Source organism: Cordyceps javanica, chromosome 2, assembly GCF_051103115.1.
Source record: "Cordyceps javanica chromosome 2, complete sequence".
Taxonomy (NCBI): domain Eukaryota; kingdom Fungi; phylum Ascomycota; class Sordariomycetes; order Hypocreales; family Cordycipitaceae; genus Cordyceps; species Cordyceps javanica.
In genome coordinates, this window is record NC_139296.1 from 4,698,170 (window position 1) to 4,724,350 (window position 26,181).

Here is a 26,181-nt window from a genome sequence, read left to right on the forward strand (position 1 = left end):
AAAGGAGGGATAGCGCGAGGTAGAGAAGAGGCGGAGGCGGAGCAAAAAGGAGGGGGGAAATGACCAGAAAATCGAAAGTGCAAAACCAAAATTCACCAATGGATTCGAGTTCCCAGGCCGGTGAAAGAGGTGACAGGCAATTTGGAGTCTGGTGAGGGGGGAAGGCTCCTCTTTCTGCAATATAATCGGAGCAGCACCCGTCGGCCCCACGGCCGGCTGTTGATGCGATGGGAGGGGAAAGGATGTGATGGCCTACTGCGGGGGGCGAGAGAGCGAGAGAGCGAGAGAGCGAGAGAGAAAGACAGGGAGAGAGAGAGGGAGGGAGCGTCGCATCGAGGACGGAGTCTTGCGCAGAGCTAGCTCATTGGTGGGTGATCTGCCTCTTTTAGGTCTGCCTACGACGAATAGATCGATAGGTCGCTGGGCGTTTTTGCCGTCTTTTTTTTTTTCATTTTAGGACCGAATATCGTTTTTGTGGTGCAGCAAAAAAGTGATGAAGAAGAATAGAGTTTACAATCACCGTCGAGCACCGTGGAACTTGTCCCGAACGGATCTAGCAGCAGAGGGCTGGGGAGGTAATGATCGCTGGGGCGAGGGCCGAGACGGCTCGGCCGGCTAAAGGAGGGCTTTCAATCATGCGATGGATGGATGGGGATGCCGCAAAAAGTGTGCAGTACTGCGAGGTCAAGCGGTGGCTTTTTTTTTTCGTTCTCTCATCGTCCGTGTGCTACTAATAAAGGATTGACAGACGTCAGCCGAACCAGGGTCACTCGCCCCCCCCCGTAGTTGATCACGACCGACCAATACCACACACACTTGGAAGTTTGTAATGCTGGGCGGGAGCGTGAGCGGGGTTGGCGTAACCTCTGCATTGGTTCCAGGCCAAAGGTCATGGTTTGAAAGGAAGAGATGGGAGGGAGGGGAAACGGGGGAATTAAGAGGAAGAAGTATTTAAGGAGAATCTGAAGAAGAATTCGACGGGACAAAAACAAATACATGGTGGTTGACTTGGCAATAGGGTGTGGAAAATGCCAACGGGCAGCAGGGGGGGGATCAGGATGTCTCACATTTGATGCGAGAAATGGTGGATGGGTCGCAAGCCACCATTTCGACGGAGTATGTATCAGTAAGACTGACATGGATGGAGAGGACGAGTGCGTGAGAAAGGGACTGTGAAAGAGGGCGTGAGAGAGAGAGAGTGGGAGAGAGTGTGTGGGAGAGAGCGAGAAAGAGAGCGAGAAAGCCAGAAACAGAATAGTAGGGAGAGGCTGTAAACGAGAAAACGACCGAGACGGGATAGAGGCAAAGAGCAGAAGCCGATGGAGAAAGACGATAGACGGACAAAGAGAAGAGACAGAAGACGGATTGACAGAGTAATAAGTGAATGAGTGGCATGACGGAGAGACAAAGTGATAGATTGACACACAGACCACAGACACAGACCGGGACAAGCGGCTCAGCCCAACTGGTTGTGTGGCTTGCGGATGGGACCTGAGAGTGATGGAGTTGTACTCGAATCGAGAAGAGCAGAGAGAGAGAGAGAGAGAGAAACTATTAATATACTTATCCCTTGTACGAGGTGGGTAGTGGGGGGGCGTTGATGGATGAACTGATGGAGGTTGATGAACTTGACAGTTTTGAACTGGTGGGATTGCTTGATTGGTTCGACGGCCGTTCTTGACGCCCATATGCACAGACGAGGAGGAGAGAGCTTGTCCAGCACACAAGCCAAAGGAAGAAAAGGCTGGAATTGAGTGGGGGTCGGCTAGGAGTGGTGGAATAGGATAGGAAAAGGTCCGTGATAAGTATGGCGTTGCTCGGAACCAGGTGGCTTTGGCTGTTGGTATGTGTGTGCTGTGTCTCTGTCCATCTGTCTATCCTGTTCCACAAGTAGGTACCAATCACCAAACAAGCCAAGGTTATAATTGTCTGCTAGCTGTAAACTGCTTCCTTGGCTTCCTTCTACTCCGTGCACAGAGGACCGTTTTTGTGCTTCCTTTTTTTAAGTTCCGTCTTGCTCTTCCGCTCCTTGTATCAGACACGTTGTTGATGATACGTTGCGGCTCGGAGAAAATACATGGGGGCTCTCTCTCTCGCAAGATTCTTTGTAGGGTAACTTAATCCTTGTGAACCTTGTCAGCTCTTCTTTGTGAGCTGGAATATAGTGGGTTCCGGCGGGCGACAGCGACGGCCCCCCCCCCCCCCCCCCCCCGCCCATACTTGGACCAAGTACCTTGTCCTGGCCGACTTGTCGGGATTGGATCTCGTTGCATGTCTCAACGTCTCCACGTTTGAACGTCTGAATGTCTGGTTGTCTAGATGCCTGTATGTCTGGATGCCTGTATGTCTGGCCGTCTGGCCGACTGCTGGTGGTCTTGTTTGGTAGCCTAGCTTTGCTCGCCCAGGTGCCCAGCTGGGCCGGTACTCACTACTTACTTGGGTGGCCATGATGGTGGGTGGAGGAGCGAGTATATTGGCTTGGCTTTTGGCTCAACCATCCGCTACTGGTAGTTACCCACTGCAAGCCTACCTATTACACCAAAAGACTGATGAGTGACTGGTCAGTGACTGGTCAGTGGTGACTGGCAAGGCGACCTATAAGCTACTTATTACTATACCTACAACTACTAATTTGGTATCTTACGCCTTACTATTAGTACGCCGCCGTCTCGGTACCCACACACAGAACCGTCTCTTTACCATCCGTTGCGGCTGCGCCACTAGTTGGTGTTTTTTTTTTTGGTTCCTTTGAAAAGAATTGTGACGGAGACTTTTCCTCGTACCCATTTATGCTTTTCTTTGACTCGGTTTGGTGACCTTTTCTTTCTGGTACGGTTCCCCCCTCTCGCCTTGGCCCTGAGGAAACCGCCGCCCCCCCACCACTGACCGGCGGCGCGCCGAGAAGCGTCGTCTCCGGGTCCAGGGTGCCGGGTGTGCCGGGCGCTCTTCTCTGTACCTTGTTACATCGGCAAGGCCAAGGGGCAGACAAGGAGAAAGGCATGCTGGAAACGGGCAAATAAAAAAAAAACATGCAAGGGACAATGACTCGCTTTTTGCGGTATACTCAGTACCATGGGCAAAGGAAAAAGGGGAGAGAAATTCGAGAAATCCATCAAGACAAACATTTTACGAGTCGCATTACGAAAAGGAAAAGGCGTAGGGGGAAAAGAAAAAAGAGGCGTTTCTCATCACAGTTACATTGTCTTGACTGGCTGTCATCTAATCAGAGGCGCAGGCGCGCCCGTTGCCATTATCCACGGCAACCCGGCTATCCATACCAGCCCCAGAGACACCAGATGACTACTGAGTAGAAGTGAGAGAGAGGGAGAGTGAGAGAGGAAGTGACAGGTCTGCCGGCTTTATCGCCTTTGCTATTGTTCCCGTGCGGAAGAAAAGCAACCGTGACGGCCTGTATACAGCAAACCTAGTGGCATTAGTACACCCAATACCGATTACATCAACCGCAACTACTTACTACGCCAGCACACATGCGTGACACCCCAAATTACATCCCACCAGTCACTGGCCAGAATCTGACCTCCCGTGATTTTTAGTCCTCGTAAATTAATCAATTCTCCTTGTTTCTCTCTCCTCTTTCTTTGACACGAACAAAATATTCCCCCTTTGCTATACGGATACCGGCGTGATCATGGTGGCGAGGCCAGCCAATCGGCATCAACGCCAATATTCTCCCCCCCCTCCCCTCCCCCTCTCCACTTCCAACGTAGCATCATGGCTTTTTGCTTGTTTCCCGATCACTGCCTGCCTGCCTGCCTGCCCATCCATCCATCCATCCATCCACAGACCATCATCCATCATGAAGAAGAGAAGGAAAATCAACCCATGCGGGGGGCCGACGCCAAGCTTGTCTTTGCTCGCAACATGGCGTGGTCTGCCCCCCGTAATGCCCCGCCGTCGAACCTGCTGCAGCACAAAGAAGGACGAAATGGGAAGAAGGGGAAAAGAAAAAAGAAGAAAAAAAAAGAAGTAAAAGAGAGAAGAAAATGATTCGACGGAAGGACGACATCACGCAAGTCGCCGCAAATCGAGCTGTCAGTTTTGGCTTCATCTAGTTGCAATTCCCTTTTGTAGTTTAGTTTTGTTACTTTATCTTTCGGATTCTTCTTTTACTACTCTCTCTCTCTGCGCCCCCCCCCTCCCTCTCCCCGGTTCTGATCGGGAAAAAAAGTGTCCAGAAAAAAAAAATGCACACCTTTTGCCTCCTTCCCCAGTCTTTAAGATTTCATTGCCTTTCTCTACTATACCAATCCAGTCCATGTCGACTTCTTATCCCGCCACCCAAACCGCCAAAACGGGCTTTATACTTTGTTACTTTTTTTTTTCTTTTTCCATTTTCTTCATCTGTGCCCGTTCACCAAAGGGAGATGACATGCTCTTGGTCACCTACTAGAGAGACTTGCTTGTTCCATCTCTTCTTTGCCCCTCCCCTCTCCTCTCTCTCCCCACCATCAAAGCCCATCACAAGTTACAACCACACAACTCATACACACTCACTCACACTCACTCACTTCACACACACACACACACACACACGACACACTCTCACCACCTCTCCACAACTACAACCACCTCCGCCGCCGCCGCCACCACTACCACCGCCCAAAAAAGACACCATCTTATTCCTTCCCCCCCCCCCTCGACTCTTTCAGGTTCTAGCCCCGGCGGGGCCCCCATCTTATCGAAGCTCGCTCGTCGCCCCTACAGCCTATCCAGCAGAAACTACCAAAAACGTGAGGCCATCCATCTCGCCCAAACAAGTCAAGCTTGGTTGTCGATATCGGCAGATAGTGGAGCACTTTGACAGAAACCTGTCGATTCGGCTCTATTTCGTTGCTTTCTTTACCCTCTTTTTCTCCTCTCTCTCTCTCTCTCTCTCTCTCGTTTCGCTCTCTCTCTACTCAGTATACTCTGTCCCTCTCCTTCTCTCTGCCTTCTTGGCTTTTACCACTAGTGTGGTCATTCCCATGCCCACCAGGGCCACCACACACGGACACAAACACACTGCTGGAATGCATCTCCATTTCCCGTGCCTAGCATTCCTCCCCCCATTGTCTGCTTTGCCTCCCTCAACCCTGCCAGTCTCCCATAGTAAAATAAGTAAAACAAGGAAAAAAAAAAAAAAAACCTCGAGCTACCTCTAATGGTAAAACCCATAGAAATTTAATGCCCCGTTGCCGGGGGTGACCGAGAAAAAACCGCAACCGACTCTGGTCCACCTCAAACCCGACGTGACATGCTTTGAACGGTTCAGGTCCTGCGCTATACAACCATCTCGCGATTTCCAATTGGGAAGAGGGAGGGGAGGGGAGGGGGGCCGGCCACAGGAACTTGTATCAATTCGTCGTTCGCTGCCCCAGCTACCGCCCGCTCACCCGTCCTGCCCGTCCGTCTGCCTTTTCTTCTCTCATCTTGGTTGGCTTCCTCCCCCACAAATACCCGATATACACACCCATTTGCCCACTGCTCTTCTACCCTCTCCTCTCTCTTCCACCTCTCTTTCTTTTCCTTTTATTGAACAGAGGCTTCCTTTCCTTTCACCTTTTTTCTTGTATGCTTTTCGCTTCAAACAGGAGCCTCTCTTCCTTAAAGCCCTTGCCACTTCACAGAGAGGTAGTTGGGGGCGCGCCTTCCTGACTTACACCTCCCTATCAACTCACCAACAACAATAACAACAACAACAAAAGCATAAAGGCTCCTTCTTTTGCTTTTACACTCCCTCAATAATAACAAACACGTCATCCTTTGCATACTCATAGAGCTGTGCTTTGTCGCAATCGCAGCACGACTTCGACAGCATCCGACGCATACGCGGTCCTGTTGCTGCTCCTCTTGTCCCAAACAACCTTGATCGCCTCCCTCCTCCCACCAGAGCCATGGCTCTCTGGACGTCATCCTATCCGGTTGATACCGGCGATCGGGACCCCAGCTTCGCCTGGCACGACACCGACGTCGCCAGCGCCGGCCTCGAAGAGTCCCAACATGACATTTTTGCCCAGTTTCTCGATTTTGAAGCCGGCCATGGCGGCGCACCCTCGACAGCAGCCGCCGCCGTCGAGCCCTTCTACCTGGCTCCGAGTCAGCAGAGCAGCAGCGGCCACGGCCACAACCACTTCCAGCACGAGAGCAGCACGGCCTCATCCGGTGTCTCCAACGCCGACGAGTTTGACTTTCTCTCCTCCTCCGACCCCAACCCTGCCGGTTACGACGTGGACCCCAGCGCCCTCGCCATGTTTGCCCAGGACCCGGCCGCCATGTACAACGTCACCGCCGCCGTCTCCGACACGGAGCTCGAGCGTCTCGAGGGCATCTCTCTGCACTCGCCCAAGAGGGAGGGAGCGGCCTGTCTAGATCGCACAACCTCGCCGCCGCCGCCAGACCAGCAAAACGCTGCTGCTCTGGTTGGTACCACTGCGTCTACTGCTTCTGCTGCTGCTGCCGGCGCACCTGCCACGTCCACCACAACCACAACTAACGGTCGCAGGAGTAAAAAGATTGTCGAGGCCCTGTCTTCCACCCTCCGCAGGGCCACCATGCGCAAGCCGCGCAAGGCCAGCCAGGTCATGCAGCGCGCCGTCTCTCCGAGCCTGGAGAACCCGCCCATGGCCCTCCGGCCCGGGAGCGCCCAAGCTCCGGCCTCGGTCCCGCGCGGCCGCCGCATCCACCGCGCACACACACAGCACGTCCTGCAGCACCAGCAACAGCAGCACCAGCAACAACACCAGCCGTTCCCCGAGTCACCCCCCATGCTGCAGGTCGATACCGGCCTCGCCAATGCTGGCGGCGGCGGCTTCGTAGCGGGCCATTTTGAAGACCCGTTTGGCGGGGAAGTCTCGCCGACGCACGCGCCGCTACAGCATCAGCAGCAGCAGCAACAACAACAACAGCAGCAGCAGCAGATGCGGTACTACAGCCAGGGCGGCCTCGGCACGCCCATGGACTCGCCCACGCGCAACTCGGCAATGTTGCAACAGCAGCAGCAAGGTGTCCAGCACTGGCAACAACAGCAACTACAGCAACAGCAACAGCAACAGCAAAACAACGGCGCGGCCCAGTGGTCTGCAGCCAGCAGCCAACAGGATCTTTGGTGGGCGGGCGCCGGCGGCGCTCCCGGGCCCGGCGGCATCGACGCCAAGAATATAGACGCCAATATGGCCATGCACTCGCAGCACGGGGAGCTGCCGTACGACGTCGGCAGCGACGCCCGCATGGCCCACCAGGGGGCGCTCATGATTCACATGCCGCAGCCGCGCCAGGGCGTCAACGAGCTGGCGCTCAACGCGCACACCTACCTTCCCCCGCCGCCACCGGTGCCGGCCGAGAACAGCACGCGCTCGGCGCGCCCGCCCCGGGCCCCGTCCTCGGGCGCCCGCCACCACCACCGCACCATGTCGTCGAGCCCCATGCGCAAGCAGCGCGGGTCGGCGTCGCCCTCCCCCGGCGGCGGCAACCGCCAGTCGCGCCACAGCTCCGGCGGCTCGGCCGCGTCGTCGTCGCAGCGCAGCGCCTCGGGTCGGGTCAGCGTCCCCGGCACGCCCAGCGGCGGCATTAAGAAGCGGAGGTCGCGCGACGCCGGGAGCGGGAGCTTCTCCGCGGATGACGGCAGTGCCCTGGCTATGGCGTTGGGCGTTGTTGGCGGCGGCGGCGGGGCAGGCGGAGCCATGGGAGGAGGCGCTTTAGTAGCAGCAGCGGCAGTAGGAGGAGGAGGAGGAGGAGGCGGCGGTGGTGTTGGTGGTGGTGGCGGTATCGGGTTTGTCAACTTCACGCCAAACGACGGCTCGGTGCTCATGACGGGCGTGGCGCCCAGCGGCAGCTCCAAGACAAAAGCCCGCCGCGAGAAGGAGGCCCAGGAGCGCCGGCGCCGGCTCAGCGAGGCGGCCATGAAGGCGGTTGCCGCCGCCGGGGGCGACATTGAGAAACTCCGCGAGCAGGGTTTTGAGCTTTGACAAACCGCCGGCTTACAGCCGCCGGCGCCGCCACTGCCTTGAGCGGCGTGCCAAGAGAACGAAGAGCATGGCCGCTGTTCTTCTCCGTCTCGGCGCACAGCGAATCTTTACGAAGAAGAAGAAGAAGGAGAGTTTTGGGCCCAGCGCATTGACGCCCCAGGATGCCCAATTAACGTGCTGTGCGCCTGACGTCAGTCAGCCAGTTTGACTCCGCCCCCGCCCCATCTCCTTCACGGAGCCACGAGCCGGCCTGAGCGGCGCCGGACCTTGGTGGTATCAGACCGATGCTCGGGTCGCCAACAGGTTTTCGCTCCTCGTGGACAATACAGCAAACACTACGAGCATTATATCCACTTGACCTTTTTTTTTTTGGTTCTTCATTCGATTCTCGTCAGTCCTTTTCTTGAAGCAATTTCAAGCCTTTTTTTTTTCACCAGTGGCACATGAAAGGCCTGCCACGCTCATATGTACAACAAGCAAGATCAACGAGCGGACACAATTCGTTTCTTCTTCCTTTTCGACTTTGATTCTCTCAAACACTCCTTCTCTTTTCCTTTACTCCTCTTTTTGTTCTCTCTGTTTTTTTCTTCAGGTCACGGAGCTTTCTTCTTTTATTCGTTTTCGCGTCGATTTTTTTGAGCTGTAATTTACTTTTTTGGGGGGGTTAGTAGACCGGCAAAACAGTGTTTCTTTTATACTGGACAAACCTTGTATACTATACGGGGCGGATCGTCAGGGCGTGGACTAGATCTGGGAAAGAGGCTGAGGCTGAGACGAATATATATCCCCGCTGCGATATGCGATGGGTCAGATAGTTGGCAACGACGGGCACGGGCAATAGTTGGCGCATGGGAACTCTGAAGCTAAAAGGGATTTCCTTTGCTGTCTTTTAACTTAATCTTCGAAATGCAAATCATATTTCATTGATTGCCAATGCCGTAAATCGAGTGTGTGCACGTGCCCGGAAATGGAGGCTTCCCCACGGGCAGAGCGGCCGCAGCAGAGTCGTCTCTGTCGACTGGCGAGGCGACCAAAGACGCCATGTTTCGCATGTTTTGGCTTGAACAAGTCAAAGTTTTGTTAGCTGCAGGCATTGGGCGCTTCCATGCGAAGACGACCACCATCCACTCCATTGTGCCACTTACACGCCTTAGCCCTCCAACTCAAACCTTTCACGGCCATGTATAGCAAAATACACGTTAGCACTGCCGTGTTGGTGCAATAGTGGCCCGGCTAGACTGACAACGCAGCGATGATGCCCACGTTAGCAGGCCGCGAAAACCGGCTCGGCCAAAGTAGAGGGGTCGTGCCCGTTCTGGCAGATCTTGCTTCAATTTTGAGACTCGAGGGCCTGATCACTTGATTGTTTTCTGGACTTCAGACCCTGTTCACATGGGCACGAATGGAACTTTCTAGCGCGTGAAAACCCACATAAATATTGCCAAGCTGGTGTAATGGTTACCTATATCTGACACGGACGTCAGTTCTACTCAGCTGCCCATGCAGATCTGTTGCCGAGTGAAGAACAGTAAAGCCCAGATTCGAGCTCAAAATAATTGGGTATCCTTCATGATATTTATTTATGATTTCTTTCTGCAATTTTCTCTATACCTACAAAGTTGCCACATCTCCCCTTTAGCTACAATATCGATGCTATAGGGTAGCTCCCGCCGCCTCGCGATAATCAACACCAACCAGCTGAATGAAAAATGCTATGCGCAGGTAGTTTCGTAAATGGATTGGCAGATCATGACAGGAAATATAATATTGGTAGATGTACGAACAACACACACAATTCAAATTCCACTGGGTATATTCCAACTTCTGCACTCTTCATCAGCTTGTTCCTACCGATGCGTGCAATCACGAGCGTCAGCGACAGTGGAGAAGAGCGGAAATGAAAGGCATATATTTAAAAATGCTTTTTTGTATCCATCAGTTCACATAGTAATCTTGGAACCCATCTCCCTAGTACTTAGCTGAAGCCCTACTCACACGACAACTTTGAGGTGTTCTGCTGTGCGCACTTGTGTTCTATAGAAACCCGGCCAGAAGTGTCCAGATCACTTACTCTTTTTTTTTTTTGAAAAAAAAAAAAACGGTCAACTCCAAGAGACATGGATCTTCGAGCTGTTGCGTACACTTATTCATCTTCTGCACTCTGCGGTAATCATCACCGATTGCTTTACCGTGGAACAGGCTCATCAAAACAGTCCTCCCAGCCGCGTTTGCCAGATTTCCAAAACTGTTGCAGCTTTTCCAAGCCCATCAGAGGGGAAATATCTCCCATTGGCTGTTTCCAGATCCTGTCCATGCAGTCCGCCACAAAATCACGGTCTTCCCAAGAACCGTCCGCCAAGGCCACACCCGCCACGAGCAACGGCCACGACATGTTGCTTATCTGGGGCATGAGCGGCCAAGTGTCCCTGAGACACTCGACCAACTGGGTCCGCTGCGAAACGCGCAAGCTGTCGTATGCACTGCCCGGGCCGCTGGCGCTGGCGACGCCGGGATACGCGGCTGCGAGGGCCGGCGCAGTTACCGATACGGGCAGCGCGAGGATGCCGTAGAGGCGCGTCGCAATCTGGAAAATCTGTCCAATAGCCGAGGTAGCGTCTTCGCTATAGTATTCAAGCTCTTTAGCCCAAGCATCCGGATCAAACATGTCTATCCGTTGGAGCACAAGTTGCATGCGATGCTGTAGTGCTCGGAGATTCCCAGTCTGGAAAGTGGCTTGTACGCGTATATCCGTTATGTGTTTGACAACCACGACCAGATCTACCGGAAAAGGCCGTGTGCTCTCCTCGTCCGTCAGCACGGTCTTGATCTCCTCGTCAGTGTAGCCGCCGTGGCCCTTGATCTGCTGCGCCACGGGACTGGTGGCATTGCTCACGATGGCTTGGCTGAGGGGGTTGGTCAGCTATGCATTTGCGTGACATGATTGGATCGACAGTCCAGATTAGAACAAAAAACCTACAGAACCATCTGCCTGAAGAAAATAGGTGGCCCGGGCAGGCTCAGTGCGGCTTTGGGACCACCCAGAAGCTGTGCGTAGGCGAGGGCACCGCTGACATGCACTGGCCACAGTTTCTCCTTGAGCGATAGGTCAAAAGAAAGCAGGATCCATAGGTGATGAAATGCCTTGGCCGTGCCTCCACCCGAAATCCCACTTCGGAGGCAGCTGTTCACGATGTTGAGGAACTCGATGAAGTAGCGCGAGTAGTTTCTCCGCATGGATGCAAACTGGCGCTCTTCCCAGAACGATATAGCGCTGCCCCGTCTCCTGGATAAGGTCAAGGCCTGATGGCCGATGATTTGGCAGATGAACCTCGCCGAAATGACGTCTCCGGTGTGGAACGGAGGGTCAGGGATGTCGTGGGTGCCCTCCTGGGCCACTCGTATCGGCCGAACGAAAGCACAGTCTGCACCAGCGGCAGGTTAGCCGACATGTAGTGGAGGGTTAAGGGGAGGCGTAAAAGCTCTCAACTTGGCCCTGGCGTACAGTACCGAATGGCCTCCATGAAATGCCACATCGGTGGCTCGGCCTGAGCGAGTGGTGCTTGTGCTTGTGTCGGTGCGGGTGCTAGCGGCCGGTCGCGGGCCACTGGTCGAAAGCGCAGCGTGTACTGGCACGAGAGGCCTCTCTTGACGCACTTGGTACAATGAGGCTGCGTCTCGTCACATTTGATGCGACGAGCCCTGTCAAGGGAAGCGGCACAGGAAAATGTCAGTGGCCAAGCTACGTAATCGTACGGGCAGGTTGGAAAGGCTGGGCACCCACCGGCAAGTCTGGCATCCCGTTCGAACCTTGGGCGCCCATTGCTTTTGCCGCGTCGAGTCGCTCTTGTTCGGACGCGTGGTCATGATACGGTCGCCTGTGGAGGTTGTAAATGTTGTAAATGTTGAGATTTGGTAGAGGTGGTTTCGTAAACGAACCGAAAGACGATCGTAGAAGACAGGGCCGTGGTCTATATTTAGCTGCCGCCATGAGCCAGATAGCCCTACCATTCATGCTAGCTCCGGCTTTTACTGCGGCTGTATTTGTGCTTGACCAATTCAGCCTGGCTGAAAAAAGCGCACTATCTATTTCAAGGCGGCATCGCACAGGAGTGGGTTGTGGCAGGCGGTATCATCATGAGTAGTAGATTTAGGTTTCGTAAAGTCGAGCCTATCTATCCTTTTCTGCACGATCTGCCGCCGGCGTCAGGCAGGAACCTAAGTAGATACAGGAACACGTATCTGCCAAAGTACACGCCTTCATGTATTCTGGCCTGTCCATGTTACTCCATCACATGCAGGGTCTGAGTGAGCGCCCACGCACTAACAGAGCTTACTCAGTACCACTCATTACAAGGTAGAACAACAGCTCAAATTATTACGCTTGGAAGTAATTATGTTACCTGAAGGCCGACTGATCTGCGACTTCTTGATCGACGTGTAGGTCTCACAACATTTCCAGGCTAGTCTATACATTCTTTTTTCGAATTTGAAAATCAACGAGGCACAGAAAAAAAAATAATCATAGCCTAGCAGTTATAATTAAAAACCGTATTCGTTTCTTGCCCCTAAAATTGCCTCCTGACCGCCGAGACAGATCTAAATGCCTCCCAAGCACCGAAAGTTGCCCTGGTGCCTAACCCAACGCAGGCCCAGACGGACTAAAACAGGTACGACTATCAACATCGCATCTCATCTGCCGGAAAGCATAAGATCTTAACAGCCGTCGAAAATTTTGCGCGATGCGCTTGTTTACGTTCAGCTTGGGTTGGCATTGGCTGCCGCTCTCATCACGGTGGCAGTTTGATGATGGCCAAGGCGAAAAAGACTAGGGATTTAGAAGAAAAAAAAAAGAGAGAGAGAGAGAGAGAGAAAAGGAGAATACGTAAAGCTTTGTCCCAACTATAGGAATACATTGGCCTGTCATACGACAGCGACGATACTCAACCCTACCGTGTATACCTACTTTGTCAAGAGATTGAGCAAGAGAGCATCCGTCCAAGTTATAACAAGGAGGGCTATTTTGAATCAGTGACAGACCTGACCGCCGGTGCTTGTTCGAGCCGCTGTTGATTCTTCACTAGGCCGACTCTGTTTCGGACATGACGTCACCTTCATTTTCTCCGGCCCTGTACCGGGGTTTTCAATTTACTTAACCAACTGGTCAGATAACTACTGGGAACTTTATGACAATGATCGTTCTGGAGGCCTAGAATAGTAACAGAACTGCCCACTGAACCATTTCGGCTTGTACTTGCTGCTCTCGGCGGCAAAGCTGGGCAATTTTCGCCGACGGATCGGCTAGATTCGCCGGCTGTCACCATCGTATGGTTTCACTCAAAGAAAGGACCGCAGCTACTCTTTGTATTTGAAAGTAGGTGGAATGATTCTCATTTGCTTGTGGTGGAGGCAAAGCTAGGAAAGCGTTGCCAAAGGGGGACTCAAAAATCTCAAAAATCCAGGCAATGCTGCTCACTCAAGGTTCTAGTACCGGCTTCGTCGCGATCCGGATTGTACTCAACTATGGCAGTTTCTACTTCAAGATACATGAAGCAGAGGATCAAGAGCGACAATGTAAATCGATCTGTGGCTCCTCCAGTCAAGTCTATTTGGGCTAGACTTGAACCAGGGTTCACATCAACCGTGCTGTGTACTGGGGCAAGACGCTACATACGAAATGATGCTTACGTTTGTGATATCGCTCAGGTAAAAAAAAAAAACCAGAATTCATAACTGATTCTGTAGTCTCTGTTCGCGACGGCATACATGGCGCATTGTTCATTGGCCAGCCTCGCCCCTGCTTTCACGATATGGGAGGTGTAGTCACATGCTCGATGCAGAATATAGATTTCTGCAAAGCTATGCATGGGAGCTCATACGTAACTGGCCCATATATTTCAACCTCGGCGTTGACATCTGATGCGAATACGTTTCGAGCATATCTAAACCCAGGAAAGCAATGGTCGGCTGGTGTGTGGTGCCTGGCTCCGGCGGCCATGACGATGCGAGCTCCCACTGTCCTGTGCCCCTCGTCTATAGCTCTGCTGCCGTCAGGAGTAAAATGCGCCCTGTCATCGTGCTTATTCGACGGTACAGTGACTCCCACAAAGCCCAGCGTGACCATTGCAAGAGTCCGTAAGAACGGAGTTCGCGCGTCCCGAACTGCGCAGTAACCAAGTCGGCATGGCCGGGTACGTTGCAGAGGCTACGGTTGGCTCGACGTCCGGGACCGGCCAGACTTGAGATCAGCGTGTCTATCAGCTCGAAGGAGGGGCAATGCACACCATATTCATGGAATAAGGTCCCTGATGGCTGCAACCATCCCTAGCGCGCTGAACGTCCAACATATATAGACCATGTAAACGAACGACAGAGCATACCTGGGGGAGAAGCAAGGCCAGGAAGTGGGAAAGTCGGAATAGAGTAAGTCCTGGCGTGTTACTAACTTCTATTGATGTTTGTTGTACTAAAATAAAACAAGATCGGGGTCTCAAATTCTTGCAGGGCCCAGGAGCGTCGTCACAATATTACATATGGTGTTGTGGCTCTATGTTGTGGCATGCAGGCGTCGTTGCCCTGCCGTCCTTGCCACTGTATGTCTTTGCCACATGGTGCATTTACCACAGTTTTTCGACTCACTTGGTGCCAGCTGACATTCTCAGCCTCTGGAGCATTGGCAGCTGAGCTTTATACCGAGGCGCCGTTGTAAAAGCGGAACGGAGCTCCAACTTAGATGCTCTTCCCCGCAACTGGTAATAAGATCCTCCCCGCGGCCGATACCTTGCCTTCTTGGCCTGTGGTTCTTTCCGTATCCCTTTGGTTTTTGCCCTTTAAAAAAAGCAACCATGGACTCCAAAGAAACTCAGCATGGTTGTGCAGCTGAAGAGCAAGATTTTGATGTCATCATCATTGGCGCCGGCGTGGCTGGAGTCAATGCCAGCTACCGGCTACATACGCAGGCGCCGCCTGGCACTCGGTTCACTGTTCTGGAGACTCGGGACTCCATGGGTGGCACCTGGGACCTATTTCGCTATCCGGGCGTCCGATCAGACTCGGACATCTTCAGCTTCGGATTTGCGTGGAGTCCGTGGCATCGTCAAGAATTACTCGCCCACGGCGGCGACATCAAGGAATACATGATTGCCGCAGCGAAAAGGGCCGGCATCGATGGGCACTTCAGATACCGCCACAAGGTCGTCGCCGCAAACTGGATATCCGAGGAGCGGCGCTGGGAGCTGCTGGTGCAGGAGGCTGGCCGGCAGACGCCCACCGTGTACCGCAGCCGCTTCATCTTTCTCGGCACGGGATACTACAACTACGAGCAGCCGCGGCAGACGGAGATACCCGGCATCGCCGATTTTCGAGGCAAAGTCATACACCCGCAGTTTTGGCCCGAGGACTACGACTACACCGGCAAAGAGATGGTCGTCATCGGCAGCGGCGCTACGGCGGTCACCATTGTGCCGTCGGTGGCGGACAAGGTCAAGAAGGTCACGATGCTTCAGAGGAGCCCGACGTACATCATCAGCCTTCCTAACCGCAGCAAGGTCAGAGACCTCTTGTTCGCGCTCTTGCCGAGCACAGTCGCGCACAAGATCAGCAGGGTCTGGTGGATCATGTTCACCTACCTGGTGGCCACCATTTGCGATCGATTCCCCGCGGCGGTCCGGGAGCGCATCCGTCGCGACAACATCCGCCAGCTGCCCGAGGGCTACGCCTGGGATCCCCACTTCAAGCCGCGGTACAAGCCGTGGGAGCAGCGGCTGTGCGCGTGCCCGGACGGCGACTTCTTCGCGGCGGTCCGCTCCTCCAAGGCGGCCGTGGAGACGGACACGATCGACACCGTCACGCGGGACGCGGTCCGGCTCGCGTCGGGCAGGAGCCTGCCGGCCGACGTCATCGTGACCGCCACGGGCATCCAGCTTCTCTTCGCGGGCGGCATCCGCTTCAGCGTCGACGGCGGCGCGCCGTTTGACGTCGCCAGCAAGTTTGTCTGGAACGCCGCCATGATCCAGGACCTGCCCAACGTCGTCTTCGCGCTCGGCTACCTCAAGTCGGGCTCGTGGACCCTCGGCGTGGACTGCGCGGCGCGGCTGCTGCTACGTCTGATGAGGGAGCTCCGGGCGAGAGGCGCTGCCGTCGTCACGCCCCGCGTCGACGGCGACGGCGACCGGGAGATGGAGTCGATACCGTTTTGGGCGGTGCTCAACTCGACGTATCTCAAGGGCTCCGAGGATCGGTTCCCGCAGACGAGCACGGGTATATGGCGTAATAGGGATAATTATATAAAAGATATGTATGCTGCGAAATGGGGAACCTTGGGGACTGGCCTGTGCTTCGAGTAGGCCTGACTGAGCACTGCACGGTGCCAATAACCGTGTGCACGAGGAGGGGAGGAGTGCTTGGTAAACTTCAACACCCATCTTCTTCAGGTTCGGAGTTGCTTCTTGAGTCTCTACAGGAAATTGCCGCCAATATCCAAAGTCGATTGTCTTTGACCAGTCCGGGTAGGCTAATGAGTGCGCATCGGCCGGGCATGGGCCAACTGTATCGGCAGTTTGTCTTACACGTAGACGACCTGAGACTGTTCGACCAGAAAGCTCGCACCTCACGGCAATATAAACGCCAACTTTACAGACGAATCACCCTGGTTGATCTTTACGGTCCATGCAGCTAGATTACTCGAAAGCCAAGCGTGCAGTCAACATTATTCTTGTCCGTAGACGGCTAGCATGAAGAAAAAGAACCGTGGCTTCTACCATGCCAATATGAAAGTTTGCGTATGTACAAGGCACTGCTAGTAGAAAATAGCTCCTCGCAAAGCGCCCCTGAAAAAGGAAATATATATAATCCCAACGCCAGTTTTCGGAACCAAAAAAATTACAAATTGGCGGCTCGTCCAACGATGAATCAAATATGGCTACGCTTGAGGCCTAAATTGCAAGGCGCCCAGTGCAACTATGCAATTGAATACATGACAAGGAAACTCGTGTCGAAAGAGTCGCTTAGTGGTCGTATCCGGCGCCACGCTGCCAGGGACTGTACCTTGTTAGTATGTCATCTTTATAGAGTGCCAGAAGTGGTAATTACCTGGCTGAGTTTTGCTGTCTATAATTGCCCTGGCCAGGAGGCGGAGGACCCTGTTGTGGAGGAGGTCCACGGCTCTGCATTTGAGGCGAGGGCCCGCGGTTCTGCATTTGCGGAGACGGTCCGCGATTCATCTGCGGTGAAGGTGCGCGACCATACTGGGGAGACGGTCCACGGTTGGGAATTGGGCCTCTTTGGGGCACAGGACCTAGATTTGCCTGACTGCCGAATGGGTTGGACTGGCCGGAGCTGGGCGACGGTGAGCGGAAGGGGCTCTCAGATCGACCGCCTGGGAACAGAGGCATTGAAGGATTGACTGGCGATCTGGGGCCTTGACCACCCTGGTGGAATGAGGTTTGCGAATGGTTGTTAGACGAGAAAGGATCCTTGCGGCCAGCGTCAAGAAGAGAATCGTGGTCGTCATCGAGATCAATCGGGGCCTTATAGCCTCCCATCTTGTCGCCACGCGCTGTCGCGCCGAGAGCATCTAGTTCAGTGGTGGCGTTGAGCTGTGTCTGAGATTTCATAAAGGAAGCACGGTCATCGGCCATGTACTGGTAACGGGCATCGGGGTTCTTGCGGACAAAGCTGACGGTAGTGGACACAATGACCATGAGGAGCAGGATAAGAGAGAAGGCGGCGTTGAGGACGAAGAGAACAACGCCGACAACACCAATCATCAGCGGGGGGGCGCCAAAGACGTTCGAAAAGATGAGAAGGAAAATAGAATTGAGGAAGTTGACGACGCAGATGGCAATGTTGAACGAGTTGGTGGGCTTGTCCATCCAGGGTCTCATGACTGAGGCAGCAATTAGAGCGGCGACTTCGACAACGATGAGGCAAACGGCCTGCGCAATGGCGTTGCCTTGACCAAAAGCAACCACCATGGACTTGACGAGGGCGTAGGCAAGGACAGGAGCAATGAAGTAGTAAGCCGAGGCACGGAACTGCATGTAGAGGAAGCCCCAGCGGTTCAGAGCCTGAGGGTCGGAGAAGAGAATGTAGGCCGGGTTCTTGTGCATGATGACGGAGCGACGGGCAATGCGAATGACCTTGCTGGCACCCCAACCGAGAGTGATGATGAGGCCAAAGAGAAAAACAACAGCCAAAACGACCTCGGCGGGCGAATCAGTCTGGGTGAACTCCCAAAGGCAGAGAAGAGTGACGCCAGGAAAACCAAGAAGCGCAACACGATAGAGAATACCCTTGAGAACGGTGAGCCAGCCGTTGCGGAAGTCCAGAAAGCGGTCTTTCTTCATGACTTGGTTCTTGGCAAGCAGCTCGCAAATACCCTTGAAAGCGGCAACGCCGAGAACGGTGAAGAGGGCAAAAAGGACGAAGAAGATGAGGCCCGTCATGAAGAGATTGGTCGTCTCAATCTTGGCACGGAAAGCAACACGCTGGATACCGTAGACAATGTACGTGCCCTGACTCGTCTCGATGTTGGCGCGCTTGGCGATGGAGTTGACGACCTTGGGCGCCATGGCGACAGCGCGATTGAACAGGTCAACACCAGTGTTGACGGTAGCCTCAGCCATGTCGAGACCTCTCTTTTGTACTTGGACGGATCGAGTAAGCATGTTGTCAAAGATGGTAGAGGGCTTGCCGCCGGTGGCGCGCTGATACCAAGTGGTGAAATCCTGGAGGAAACCGACGCGAATGATGCCAAGCGACCACTGGAAATTCTGGGTCCAGGCCATGACAATGGGAGGCATCTTGACGCTGGTCAGACCAACAATGGCCTGCGACTGAAAGTAGCCAAAGAGCGAGAGAGAGTTGGCGGCGACGTGGGCGGCGGTGTTGTACTGGCCGAGGCCGTTGACAATGGCAGAGGAGATGAGGGCGAGGCCAGCAATGATGGCAGTGGCCCATTTGACTCCAGCCAAGTCGACCGTCTTTCCGTTGGAGATGTCGGCCTCGACGCAGGCAACGGCGCCAGAACCGTCGGTGCTGTTGATGAGAACTCGAACCTTGGCGTCGAGATCGGGGATGGCGTAGGCGATTCCGGGAATCTGGGAAGCGGCGCCGTCGCCTAGGTTGAGGTTGAAGTCGAGTGGAATCTTGCCGGCGACCATGGGGCAGAGACCGGACAGGGCAGTCTTGCAAGGATCGACGGACTGGCGGATAATCTGGTAACCATAGGCAGTGACGGTCACGTCAAAGTTGACGTAGCCGTGAATGGAGGAGGTGGCAACCATGGAAACGAAGGCGGTGTTGTTATTAGGGGTGAAGACGACGTTGAAGAGGGACGCAGAGAAGCCTGAGTTGTCCTGACAAGTGCTCAGGGCTAGCGACTGCAGCTTTTTGTCGGCGTGGGCGGGCGAGAGGAGAGTGGCGGCCGCTGCCAGCAGCAGTAGCGGCGCCTTGAAAAAGGGCCGCATTGTGTCGGGTTCACGGACGAGACGAGCGAGCGTGACTGTAGCGTTGAGAAAACGAGATGAATCGAGTCGGCTGCCTGTATTTGCTGGTCGGGAAGTCGAGGGGCTGTCGTAGAGGTTATCCGAGAGAATATTTCAGGGAGCGATACGCAGGCTGGCGGATAAGAAGACAAAATGTTTTCTACCAGAGAAGACAAGACGCAGGACGTAGATTTAATTGAAGGCGTAAATGGAGACGAAAGTAATAAAGGAGAAGACTGGAATAGCGAGTGTGGCAAACGGTGGGAGCAGGATGCGAACAAAGAACGTGCCTCTCACTGCTCTGTTCCGCCCTTGTTTATCGAAGAATCAGACAAGGTGTAAGAAAGAAGTAAGAAAGAAGAATTGAGGTTGGCCCGTGAGATGGCCGATGATGAGGGAAGAGAAGAGGCAGTCCCTAAAGGCGACTAGAGAAGTAAGGGGGGGGGTTCTATGCTGGGGGTCGAATTGGCTGCGCCGCCTGACTGAGGAACGACCCGGACCCGTTCTGGGCCTTGGATACGGGGAGGGGAAGGGTGAAAGCTGCGCCAACCTTGGCGAGTGTACTAAAAAGCTGAGGTGGGTGTACGGAGTACTAACTGAGTAGTGGTCATTGTCAGCCAAAATTGGCTAGGATTGGCCATGACGGGACCAGGTTAGGGGGCTGGGACTGGGGCGTTGGCTCCAGGCACAGGCGGCTTTGCGCTCAGGTACAGAGGCGGACAGCCACTGAAATGCGCTGGAGGGGAGGCTATCAGTGGGCATTCTGCAACAAGCCTCATACTGGTATTGCTAGATCAAGCTTTGTTAGGCCTGTGGGCGCTAATCCTTGGTAAGTGTGCAGCAAATCGCACAACACAGACAGCGGGTGGGGCGCGCGGGCGGATGGTCCATTGAGCCAGCGTGCCAGATGGGTGGGCCAGGTTGGGCTGTGCAGTACTGAGTACATAGTATTCGCATGCGTCGAGGCTCGGTTCAAGATGTACACGCTACAGGGGAGCATCTAAGTATGTACCCACCATATCTCACAGCGGCGCTAACTGTACCTTCGCTTGATAACGATATACTTGAAGACATGTGCAGTTGACGGCCTCGCTCAGCAATCGGGATAGAAGCTTTGAAAGACTAGCAAAGGGGGGGGGGGGGTTAAGTGGGGGATGAAGAGAGAAGTAGAAAGAGACAATAAAAAATCCGAAGAGCAGGAGAAGGTGAAGAAGAAAAGTTCTAAAAATAACAATGAGGGAAGGCCGAGTAAGTAGGACGAGAAATTTTGTCCAAGCTGCAGGACGGATGCTACCTTTACTGACCACACAGGCCGTCGCGGCACCAGACCGGTGCAAGAGCGACAGTGCCTATGCTGATATGCAGGTATCTATTCGTCATCATTTTTTATTTCACAACATCATTCGGAAGTCTGTGAACCCCACGTTTCCCGATCACACGCGCTCCGGTGCCAGTCACTTCTTGCAACTGACATTTTCGTACCTTGGCTCCTTCCCATATCCCCAGCTCCACCAAGAGCATAGCTGCTCCCCGCAAAAAAAAAAAAACCATCGCAAGCCCCCATGATGTATCGAGGCTCGCAAAAATACCGGGCCCCAATGGGAATGCGGGTGGTCATGGAAACAATGAAAGTCAAAGACGGAGAGGAGATCAGTGTGTTAGTGTGGCCGTAGCCTCTTTCTCTGATTATTGCTGCCTTGGTTTGGGTCTACTAAGTAACCACCCCCGCCCGCTTGTCAAAACAACCAGCATCGATATTAAAATATTAGTAGTGCCACTGTAAAGAGTAAAAACTCTCTATCCGAATTTGATTAATTGATTCCAGTCCTATCCACTGTTTTAACGTGAGTAAAAAATACTGGGTAACATTGGCGCTACTGTCAGGGGTAATTGCGCAAGGGGGGCTTTGTTTGCCTGGCCAATCAGACGGTACCAAGTACTCGGTTGTCGTACACGATGAGATGACTTTGCATTTGGAAAAATTCAACATTGGAAGGAGAAGAAGAAGAGGATAGAACAGAGAAGGAGCTGCAAAAGGATGACGATAAACACTGGTCATGTTTTCAACTGCCCGAAACTTATCTCCCTCTCTGTCATGCATAGCCCTCTCGCCAAGTGCACCTAATCCCCAACCACCGGAAAACGCCCAGCCGCCCAGCCCTTGTGGCCAAGCTTCATCCTGTTATGTTCTTGGCAGAAGAAAGAATGCACTCTGGCGAGCCCTCAATGGCCTCCATTTTAGCCTCTGAGCCGTTCCAGATGCCCAGCCTTTGGCTTTAGTTGGCAAAAAAAAAAAAAAAATAAGAAAAGGAAGAAGAAGAAAACTTAAAAGCTCGTCATGGCTGCTGCGGTTCCCCTTGGCGGCGCCCGTGGCGGGGGGGGCTCTTACTGTGGGAGATCTTCATCAATCTCCCTCTCTCTGTTCTCCAAACGTCACATTGACGCGCACGCAGTTGGAGAACTAATTCCCATTTCCTTCCCGAAAACAAGAAAGAGAAAAAAAAACGTCTCGACCTACCTACGACACGGTCGGAACACTGTACTCCCGGTCCCCCGCCACTGTACTGGTAACTAACTAGTGTGCCATCCCACTCGGGGTGATATTACAGGCACGCCAAACGATCTGGTTTTCATGCAGTTACCTGCAGAGAAAATCGGAGGGGAAGGGGAAGCGTTGCATAGACCGATCTGCTTCGGCATTTGGTGCCGGCTTCGCCACTCGGTATTCATCTTTTCTCTCTCTCTCCATCTCTTCTTCTTCACCCTGTTGCTGACCTGAAACGGCTCATCCTGTCGCGGCCCGCCCTAGCATGGGAGTGGCATGCCATGTGGCCGCGGCTGTCATCGTTTCATCCCAGCTTCAGCTTGCGCTAGACGAAGGGAAGAAGGATACACACACAAGTTTGTTGGCTACAAAACATGTCGCAGGTCTCTATAAAAGCAGGGAAGAAAGGCAAGGTATATGTAAAGCGCTCACTCATTACTTAGGTCTCGTATGATGCCGTCGAGATTCCGATTGGAAATATGTACATTACATGCAGTGTGACATTGCCGCGGATATAGTAAGGGTTGATAACAACCCATCACAGCACATCCCACTGTGTATTCCACGGCTTATTGCCCTTGGAGTAATCCACGCCGTGCTTGTATGTGCTCATCAGCTCCTCCTGGTCCACACCGCAGTGCGTCTGCCCGTCTCTTCCCTCGAACCATCCAAGCCCATACGTCACATGCGCACCCGCGCCATCGCGCAGCCGCCGCGCCATCTCCGCGCTGTTGAGCTTGGACGTGCCCACAAAGTTGTACAGCATCTTGCTCTGGTGGATAAAAGCTAGCACCGACGCAATGGTGTTGGGCTGCCGGGGCAGGAACGGGTGCCGCCGGCGCGCAAACACCACCGTCGCGACAACGGTCATGTAGAGCAGCACGAACATGGCGAGGCCGAAGCTTACGGAAAAGGACACGAGCGTGTCCTGCCCCGCGTAGATGCTCTTGGCGTCGGTCGCACCTGTGGTGTTCGGGGGGTGGTCGCTGTCGCCCCAACCGTAGGCCTTGAGGAAGCCCTGTCCATCGGACGTTGTCAGCCCCGTGACGAAGACGGTCAAGAACTCGGCGAGGATGCTGCCGAAGCCTACGAAGAACATGATGAGGTGCCCATTAGCCAGCGCCCGCAATGGGAGGTAGCCAAACGGCAGTGCCGTGTAGTCGAGCGTGAGCGTCTTGGACGGCGCGTGCCGCTTAGATAATATGTAGTAGGGCTCCATCATACGCACCGCCGTCTCCATGCCGTGCCACGAGAGCTTTAGACACACCGCCCACGCTGTTGCAAACCACGGCGCCTTGTCTGTCACGACACCAGCGTCAGTGAAGACGAATGCAGGCACGAACCCCATGAAAGCTACCAGCGCGACGATGAATGACACGCACCCCGCCGGCCGTAGCATCAGCGGGTGCGGATTGTCCGACATGTGGCCAAACGGATCGTCGTCGTCGTAATACTTTTCCCGGTCCTGACCCGACGTCGGGTTCTCATCGTCAGGCGCGAGCGACGAATTCTTGAGCATGTAGCGGTGGTACTTGAGCTTGTGATGGATGTCATGATGCTTGGCTGTGTCCATGTCCTTGAAGTCCATGAGGATATGACTCACCACCGCCATGGACGCGAGGCCCGCGATGCCGCGCACGTCCGAATTAAGCCCCGAGCGCCGTTTCTGGAGTAGTATGAACAAAACGCTGGCAAGCACAGCACAGATAGCCAGTGTAGATGTCAATAGCCGCGACCATGTCGGCGAAAAGGTGAGCGTCTTTTCGGCGTCAGGGTGCGCGTTGCGCTCGTGCAGGCTCGGCGTCAAGATAACTGTCGCTGCCGCACAAGTTGGCCCCAGAGAGCCCGCCAGAAGCGTGCCGAGCGACGACACCGCTACCGTGTAGTGCCCCAGCTTGAGCGCGCGAAAAGGGCGGAAAAGGTTGAAGCTCGTCACGTAGTCGACGTTGATAGACTCGGAGGCCAGCGCGCCACCATCCTTGGACAGCTGGTAAAACGCCTCAAGGCGACGGACCTCAAAGTCGGTAAACTGCCATAGCACGCCGTACACGACCGCCGCGAGCGTCGGCAGGAACTTGACCGCAAAGTAGATGAGCGGCTTAACCTCCTTGGGTGAGTGGAACGTTAGGATGGGCGAGTTGTGGAAACGCCGGAACAGCACTTCTTGCATGACGGCCAGGCCAATGGAGATGAGTATCAGCATCGTCAGGTGTGGCCAGCGCATCGACCACGGCTTCCAATTGGGTTTGGGAAAGAAGATTTGCCGCTTCGGCGCAGTACTGGGGAACGTGGAGCGCCGCAGCTGGTCCGGCTCGTTGTGTATGGAGATGTGGCTGCCTTCGATGCTGCTCAGATCCGCGCTCGGCTCCTCGATGATGACCTCGATCACGCGCCCCTGGCGATCTGCTTCGTCCTGACCACGCGTCTTGATGGTCTCCGCGCGAGTCGGCATCCGCGTGGCACGGCGAAAAGTGAAGGATCGCGACAGGCTTCGGGCGCTGGTCGGCGTGGACAGCAACTCGGCGTCGCGGAGCGTCGAGTCGGCGCGAAATCCTTGGCCCAGGCCGCCAGACAACACGCCCTGCGCCTCCTGCTGCTGCCACTGCGAGATGTATTCGTTTTCGTGGGCGGACAGAGGACCCAATGCTGACCCGACATCGAAGCCCACGGGTGACATCGGTGTCATCTCGTCCGAGACTTGGCGTGTGTACTGATGAGACATGGGCGTCATGCCCATCGGCGCCGGGTGGGAGAGCAGCGTCATAGCATACGATTCGTTGTCGCCATTCTCGGGAATCGCGCCGCTCAGGGACGGAGCATAGCTGCTCCGAGAGCGGAAGCTCGTCGCTGAAGACCGTCGCCCGGGCGTGGGCCTCGAGGCATCGCTGCCACCCGCCAGTGGTGCATACCGTTGCGAGCCAGTGTATGAGAGTGTCCCGCGCCACGAGGTTCGTCGAGATTGTTGTTGCAGGCGCGCCCCGTCCCCGAACGTGCCACCGCCACTGTACAGCGACGTCGGGGAGGCCACGGCACGGATCGGGCTGGTTACGACGGACTCGCTGACAGCGGATGCCTCGTACGGGCTGATGCCAATGTCTGTGACGTCGGAGATGCTCGAGTTTCGGTGGGAGAGCTGGTGTTCGGGAAAGGGACGAGGCGGGGGAGACGGGGAAGCGTAGCCTTGGCGCAGAGGCTCTTTGCCTCGTTCGCTATGATGGTCCATGCTCTGGGAGCCAAAACATGGTCGGGCGCGGGGAGGACGGTGTAGGGAGTTGCAAGTCTCGTGGCAGCAAGCAGCCTTCGTTCTTGGCGCTTATAACTATACTCGGTCGCGGCGGGGTGAAAACACGGGTGATAACGCCGCTGGAGAGAGCGGGGATTGAAGTTGCGTGCTGCAGACCAAAGAATACGGAATTGAAATAGGCAGAGATACTTGAGGGGAGATGGGATGAAGAAAGGAATGGGTTGAAACTGAACGATGCTGGAAAAGAGGTGTCTTCTGGCTGGCCATTCAGCTGGTGTTGGGCGCTATGAGCTGAAGTTGAGCAAGTGGGCAGGCAACCGGCCACCATTGGCTGCGCGGAGGATCTCTATTCTTGGCTTGGGGCACCCGTTGGAGAAGGCCATTCCACTTATTATTTATAAGCTTCAAGCCTCGCCGCTACGAACAAAGGAGGGGGAGGGCTGCCTAGCGCTGGAATTACGGCCAAACGTGGTTTCGTTTATTCTTAGTACGGTCGACCAAGATGGTGTCAAGGTGCGAATGAATTAGACTCGAGGTCAGGGAAGCCGCCCGAGTATTGTTTGCTCGTGTGCTCTTTGAAATGGATCATCTAGCGGCCCGGTCTTCGCATCTGAGGCCACCCATCCTGCCGGGTATGCTTGTCTGCCACCAGAAGGGCTAGTGCCAGCGGCCTCCCACCGCTATTGATGAGGCTGAACGCCGCATTGCCATTCTCGTATTCCCGCCTCGAGTATGCTAGTATCTTATTGGCCTAAGCACGATTCGTCGTTTACAGTTGATGCTGTAGTCATAGCGATCATCACGGGCTAACCAAAACAGTTTATCAAACGTCCACCCGAAATGGTTGAATATAGGCAAACATTGGTGAGAGAGAAAAGAGAGCCTGTCTATAGTCAAAGAGAAAAAATTTCTAATAATCATGTACCCGAAGCTCCAAACAGCCCG

The 26,181-nt window shown here is 54.4% G+C and overlaps 5 protein-coding genes across 5 annotated transcripts; 2 read left to right on the forward strand and 3 right to left on the reverse strand.

Annotated features, from left to right (window-relative positions):
* Positions 1–5,894: 5,894 nt before the first annotated feature.
* On the forward strand, positions 5,895–7,964 carry V2A60_003898 (uncharacterized protein; the record flags this gene model as incomplete). Its single annotated transcript, XM_083255223.1, has 1 exon — positions 5,895–7,964. The coding sequence occupies one exon, from the start codon at positions 5,895–5,897 to the stop codon at positions 7,962–7,964; it is 2,070 nt and encodes a 689-aa protein (XP_083111349.1).
* Positions 7,965–10,149: 2,185 nt separating this feature from the next.
* V2A60_003899 (Zn(II)2Cys6 transcription factor) lies at positions 10,150–11,828 on the reverse strand (the record flags this gene model as incomplete). The annotated part of the gene is made up of 4 exons (XM_083255224.1): positions 10,150–10,867; positions 10,942–11,386; positions 11,467–11,663; positions 11,746–11,828. The coding sequence occupies 4 exons, from the start codon at positions 11,826–11,828 to the stop codon at positions 10,150–10,152; spliced, it is 1,443 nt and encodes a 480-aa protein (XP_083111350.1).
* Positions 11,829–14,806: 2,978 nt separating this feature from the next.
* On the forward strand, positions 14,807–16,306 carry V2A60_003900 (flavin-containing monooxygenase; the record flags this gene model as incomplete). Its single annotated transcript, XM_083255225.1, has 1 exon — positions 14,807–16,306. One exon carries the CDS (start codon positions 14,807–14,809, stop codon positions 16,304–16,306), a length of 1,500 nt encoding a protein of 499 aa, XP_083111351.1.
* Positions 16,307–16,966: 660 nt separating this feature from the next.
* Positions 16,967–19,429, reverse strand: V2A60_003901 (uncharacterized protein; the record flags this gene model as incomplete). Its single annotated transcript, XM_083255226.1, has 2 exons — positions 16,967–17,000; positions 17,052–19,429. 2 exons carry the CDS (start codon positions 19,427–19,429, stop codon positions 16,967–16,969), a joined length of 2,412 nt encoding a protein of 803 aa, XP_083111352.1.
* Positions 19,430–22,530: 3,101 nt separating this feature from the next.
* V2A60_003902 (DUF3433 domain-containing protein) lies at positions 22,531–25,215 on the reverse strand (the record flags this gene model as incomplete). Its single annotated transcript, XM_083255227.1, has 1 exon — positions 22,531–25,215. One exon carries the CDS (start codon positions 25,213–25,215, stop codon positions 22,531–22,533), a length of 2,685 nt encoding a protein of 894 aa, XP_083111353.1.
* Positions 25,216–26,181: the final 966 nt, after the last annotated feature.